The sequence below is a fragment of the Mesocricetus auratus genome, unplaced genomic scaffold (assembly GCF_017639785.1).
Source record: "Mesocricetus auratus isolate SY011 unplaced genomic scaffold, BCM_Maur_2.0 contig_5206_pilon_obj, whole genome shotgun sequence".
In the NCBI taxonomy this organism is placed as follows: domain Eukaryota; kingdom Metazoa; phylum Chordata; class Mammalia; order Rodentia; family Cricetidae; genus Mesocricetus; species Mesocricetus auratus.
The window spans coordinates 11,043-17,304 of record NW_024431600.1 but is presented as its reverse complement, the minus strand read 5'-3'; the positions used below and the strand labels follow the sequence as shown (position 1 = coordinate 17,304).

Here is a 6,262-nt window from a genome sequence, read left to right as displayed (position 1 = left end):
CTCCAGACTTGTGCTACTTTGTGTCCCCAGGCAGTATGTAGCACCCGCGTTGTCATTGAGTACATCATCTGGTTGGCTGTTCCCAACTTTGTGTGTGACTTACTTAAACCAGTAACACAGCTTGCGACCCAAAGACCAGATCCCAGATCCCTGCATCTACTAGTCCCTCAGAGGCCCTGCATAACAGCACAGGTCAAAACCTGAGGGTGGGGCAGTAGGAGAGCAGGATGGGGACAAGGCTCCTGCACTACCCGTCAAGGCCCACATGACATTCCCAAGCATACTTCAGGCTTTGCTACCATCTCTGAGCCCAAATTCCAATACCCATAGTGCATCTGCGTGCCTCACTGGTGTCTGGGGATGTAAGATGCACTGAGGATAGCTCCTACACTGTCTGTCGCCCCCATGACTGACTTGGACTCCCAATGGATATCACACAAGAGTTCTGGCCACGGAGGATGAGGATAATGTATCACTAATGGCACAGATTGACCAAGAAATCTAGGTAGTTTAAGCAGACTTAGAGCTCCTACATGTCTTAGGTATGCCAGCAACATTTGGGACTCTAGACACAACGATGTACTCCTTTGGAAGTCACTAGGTGTCAATAAAGCACTGTTGGCCAATAGGGAACCAAGATAGGTGGGACTAGGAGTCAAGCAGGATTCTGGGTAGGAGAAACACAGGAAGTCAAGTTGTAACTGCCATAGGGATAAGAAGCCCAGAAAATTCTCTGGTAAGAGAAATACTTAGATTAACAATTATGGGGTAATTTCTTTAGTCAGAGCTAGCCAGTAAGAAACAAGCAAGGCCAACAGCTTCTTAATTAATATAGCCTCCTCTGTGTTTATTTGAGACTGATGCGGCTCTGGAACCTGGCTAGCAGGAAGGCTTCTCTTGACAACTAGGTGTCTCCACTATGCTATCTGGTGTACTTCAGGCATAGAGAGATTCTTCTCTGTATACTTATAGGCTCGACCATCACCCTCTACCCATCTTGTATTCCAGGTGGCTGTATTAAGAAAGATTCAAATGAAATCATTGGCTTGGATTCCTCATCCTCCCCATCCTAAAGTACCCTTAAAAACCAGATTTCAGTTAACTTAAGATTTTCAAGCCACAAAAGAGGTTACAGTTTTTCCCTCCTGAATTTGTAGATTACCTGCTAAACTTAAAGAACACAATTGCTTTTATAGTCCAGTTGCGTAATTGCCCATTAAATGGAGGAAAAATGAAATTGAATCATAAACTTCACACACACAATGAAGAGTTTAAACTTTTTATTTATTTAAATATAGTCATTTCCACTGGAGAAGCCCTAGACACAGCCTTAAATGATGTGACAAACTTTGATGATCCCACATGCAAGGCCTAAATCGATGGGGTGCAGAAGGTGGATGGGGGGCTGGGTTGGCAGGGCATGATAGACTGGAAGGGAGAGATAATTGGGGATCATATTAAAACTATATTGTTTATAATTTAAATAAATCTCCAGGGAAAAAAAGAAGTAGTCATTGGACTCAGTAGGGAATTAACAGGGCATTTTATATATAAAATATATAGCTTTAGCCAAATATCAATATGAAACAAGAACAAAGGGCTTCAACAGGGCATGTAGTACATAAAGCATATAATCTTAATAAACTATCAAATACAAAAAGATAACAAAACTCAGATCCAAAGAATCATAAAATGTGAAACTGGAACAACAACCCCAAAACACGAACAAACAGTGAAAAGCAGTAGATTCAGCACTGGACAGGATGAGAATTTTGAGCAGAGACATGTCCTCCCTCCATGTTGTTGAGCTCCAATTGCTGGTAGATGTCTGGGCTCTGAGTATTTCTTGGAAGGCGTTTTGGATCTCAAACATCTTTGTGATGATTTTGTTACTCCTGAAATTGAGACAAGAAACACATGAATCAGACATTGGACATACCAAATAACTTAGGATGATATTTGCATCACGGGTGAGATTACAGCTAGATTGACAGTTCTTATGGTGAGGTCTTGATTCTATTTTGGAGAATGTTGTGATTTTTGCTTTTCTGTGGCTTCCTTAGACCTCCTTAATTCTCTGAAAGTGTGCTGTGAGATAAAGAAAGGCAGTCAGTTCCAAAATCAGCATTGTTCCATTACCAATTAGACTAAACCAGGGTCTATTCACACATACAGACATAGGTTTGAGGAAGAAATGCCACCCAAGTAATGCCATTGTTTCAGAAAATACAATGCAATGGTGGCTCACTTGCCTGTGTCTCTTAGTCCTCGTGGAGCTGCAGCTCTGTCTTCAGGGTGCTCTCATCAAGGCCTGAAGCCTGCTCTATTTCCTGTTGCAGTTTTTCTGATCTGGAAGAGGAAGGAGCAGTCGCAGATTAGTGCTAGTGGGGACCTGAATTGTCAGCTGTCAAATGTGACCTCACAAATACTCGACTATGCTGAAAACTTCAGCATTGATAACATGACAGTAGCCTTTGTATATACCCCTATTGAACAAGGGTCACAGAGAAGCTTGTCCTTGAATTTGTCAGGCTTCTACCAGTGTTGCAACCTGATCTGAGTACTGTATGTATGTGCTATATAAAGAAAGAACAGAACATTCTCCAACACACCATATTAAATCCACAAATAACAGCATTGTGGAGAAACACAGAATATTCATGGTGAGTTAAACACAGACCACATCATTTTATAGGCAGACATAACATGACATTTCAGCTTAGAAAACTGGTAAGGCCATGGGGCACTCTGATGCCGCATTTCCAGAAAGAACCTTACTCCCAAGCAATATACAAGATGGAGTCTGTGATACTTGGAGCAAAATTTCAACAGGTGAGTGCCTGAGAATAGGCAGAATTTAGAAGCATTTAACTAAAGAAAAACAGACTTGTATTACTAAAAATTAACACTGGGAATAGACATCTTAGTTTTTAGAGGGGTCTGGTACACAATATTACATGAAGGATATGAAAAATCCTACAGCAGAGACATTTTCCTGGGTTCATCCTGAAAGTGCCTAAACTTATTACATTCAGAGAAGATTCAATGGCAAATTGTCAAACAACTAGGAGAGACAGTGTTATACCAAAGAGTGCCAAGGGAGGGACTCTCATTTAAACAGTTTCAGGCATGGTAAGACACATCTTTATTTCCCATGACTTAGGAATCAGAAGCAGGCAGAGTTCTGTGGTTTCAAAGAAATCTTGCTCAGCACATACCGGAGAAGTCAAAAGGTACCAAGGAGGACGGAGCTCTGCAGACCCACTAAATATCAAGCCTATTACTTCCTGGTGAAAAGTTCATGTTGCCTGGAACAGCAAAGTATTCTGGCATGTAGTTTCCCTGGTGTTGCCTGGAGCCTTGCATATTTCTTGCCACAAAAGGCAGAAATTGAAGGTAGAAGATACTGACTTGAACCTGGCTCCCAATTTCAACACCTGGTTCATACCTCATCTGGGAGACAGTCAGGTAATTCTGCAGCTTTCCTGCTAAGGTCTTTTTTCTCAATGATTAGCTCCTCCTTTTGCTGGGACTGTAGATTTCCTTCCAGTCTCTGCTGCTCCTGTTCATGAGAAGATTGTGATCTTAGTAGAGATTTGAGCATAGGTATGAATTCACTCTAAGTCATGTGCAAGCACACACAGAGAATTTCGAGGAAGCTTCGGTGAAGATGGAATCCATTTTCCAGATACAGACGGACAAACCAAGGGATCTCCTCTAAACACCTTCAACATGCATTGGATAATAACCCACTCAATTTCCTCCACTGCACTCTCTAGGTGATTACATATATGCATCTGTGCACACAAACACAGACATGGATATATCAATGAACAGAGAGACATAGAAAGGAAGAGAGGGAGAAGGAAAGAGAAATAGAGACTCAAAAAAAGGAGAGAGAAAGAAAGACAGACAGACGGACAGACAGACAGATAGCGGTAAAAAGAGGGCAATCAGATAATATAACAGCCCCTCTTTTTGAAAATTTCAAACCACTAAACTCTAAGCCTGTTTTCTAGGTATTCCACGTCCCTGGAAAACCTATCATCTCTATACTATAATCTCCATGATGGAAGAATTTGCCAAAGAAACACACAGTAAACACTACTGACAAAGTCTTGCTGCAGGTTCTGTCAGTGGGAACCAAGTTTTGTGCATGGTAAGAGAATACCTTGGATTCCAGAGAATATGAGGAAGAAAGGCCACATGCCATCTAATGAGCTGACAAAGAGAAACACTAGTTTGACATTTCCAGTTGTCTCCTTTCCTGGCAATCTGCTTCTCCTGCCCCCACTGTGATACCATACAAACTTGCAAATCAAATGAGCCACAGGAATTGGAACTAACACCCTCAAGTGTGTACGGAGCACCACGCCCAATACAATATGACGTGGGACTGTGAAGTTTTATTGACCCATCACCCTGCTTGAACTGCAGCCTCTACTACAGCAGCAGGGTGTATGTGGCAACTGGTAGTCATAACAGACTGCCTTGGTAGTACTACTGATGCATGGACAATGAAATGAACAGTTGGATGTCATGAAAGCAGACGATGAAAAGGGTGTGTGTGTGTGTCTGGGTGTTTATGTGTGTATAAAATTATAAGTAAAACCACAATTTTGTCGACGGACAGACACCCATATGCTCCATGTATAAATAATGATGACCCAGCTGCTTTTCTCTACCTGATACTCCTGGGTCTGGAGGTCTCGGATGACACGCTCTTCTTTCTCACAGATGACTTTCAGTTCATCCAAGTAGTATTGCAGCAGGATCCATTCCCCTAGCACCTTCTTGGTCTCTTGCCTCAGCTTCTCCACCACGTACTGCACCTGAGACTTCTCCATCTGGAGTTGCTGCTGCAGATTGCTAGAAACACTCTCTGGATAGTAAGACCTTGACTCTGTTCCAACCACCCCTGCATCCATAACCCATCAATTCAACTGGTCCTCTCGCTATCAAATGTGACAGAAACAAGTGGTCAATGCAGCCATGACAGCTGCTCTCAGAACACCAAAAGTAGTGAACTAGAAATTCCAGTAAGAATCAAACTCTTTCTGAATATGCCAAAGAAAAAGAAACCCAAGATTCTCTAATTCTGTGAGTAGGTCCTTCAGTGCCCTTAACTGACCATAGTAATGGGGCCACATCAGGAGACAGGGGACAAAGCCACTCAGAGGGATGACAGGACACTCAAGTGTTGTAGAGGTCCAATGTGGGCAAGACGCCTATGCTTGAGAACCTTCCTGACACCAATCACATGCTGGAAAATATTCCTCTACTTAGAGAAGTCATCCTCAAACTATGGGTCATGACTCTTTTGGTGATAGCATTGCTCTTACATGGTTGCCCTCTCAGATTTCCTGAATAATAGATTCTTACATCGTGATTCATAACACTAGCAAAATTATAGTAGGAAGTAGCAGGATAATCTATTTCATGGTTGAATATCACCAATACATGACAAATTGTATTAAATTGGTGATAGTATTAGGAAGGATAAAAACCACTGAAATTTAGTCTATTTAAGGTAGATAATCTGGGGCTGGGAGGAGCTAATTGTCTTTCCCACAATTAGCAAAACTGAGTGCCATGAAAACAAGACCAAGAATCGCTTGCTAATGGTTCTTGCTAAAAGCCATAATAGCTAGAACCTATCTGTGGACTCTACAGTACAGAGAAAAAATAGGCAGAAGTGGACATTTCACAATGCTATGGTCCCCTGCAAGACAGGCACTTACCAATAGAAGAATGATTCCTCGGTGATCTCATAGAATCTTTGCAAGGCTTCCTTGTTCTCATTTTGCAATCTCTGGAGGTCATCCATGACCTGCTTATGCTCCATCTGGAGATTTTCATAGAAAGGTTTTGGCCGATGATAGGGCATGGACCTTGAAACAAAAAGTTCCATGAACAAACCTTTCATAGGTCACATGAATTCTGGCTGTGTTCAAGGCTACCGGAGCACATGGAATGCCACATTCAGTCTCCGAAGTCCTTGGAATATCTGGTGCTTATTAAACATGCTCTCATAACCGTAGGGGAGCAGAGACAGGATGTTAACATGAAGAGAGGTGGGGCTGCCTGTGTTCTTTCACTAACACTGAAGTAGCTGGCTAACACTGTCCCTAGTTTCTACTTCATGGTCTGTAAACTTATGTCAAGGTCTAGGGATGTAAACTTGAAGAAATGCACAAACATCCAACCCACATATGTGTTTATTTGTGTGTGCGTGTGTGTGTGTGTGTGTGTGTGTGTGTGT

General features: G+C 42.2%; 1 protein-coding gene across 1 annotated transcript; it reads right to left on the bottom strand.

Annotated features, from left to right (window-relative positions):
* Positions 1-1,266: 1,266 nt before the first annotated feature.
* Positions 1,267-5,887, bottom strand: LOC121138236 (disks large homolog 5-like). Its single transcript, XM_040740995.1, has 4 exons — positions 5,742-5,887; positions 4,686-4,869; positions 3,449-3,562; positions 1,267-2,349 (listed from the first exon to the last, which is right to left on the bottom strand). Exons 1-4 carry the CDS (start codon positions 5,885-5,887, stop codon positions 2,305-2,307), a joined length of 489 nt encoding a protein of 162 aa, XP_040596929.1. The 3' UTR covers positions 1,267-2,304.
* Between the last annotated feature and the right edge of the window lie 375 nt (positions 5,888-6,262).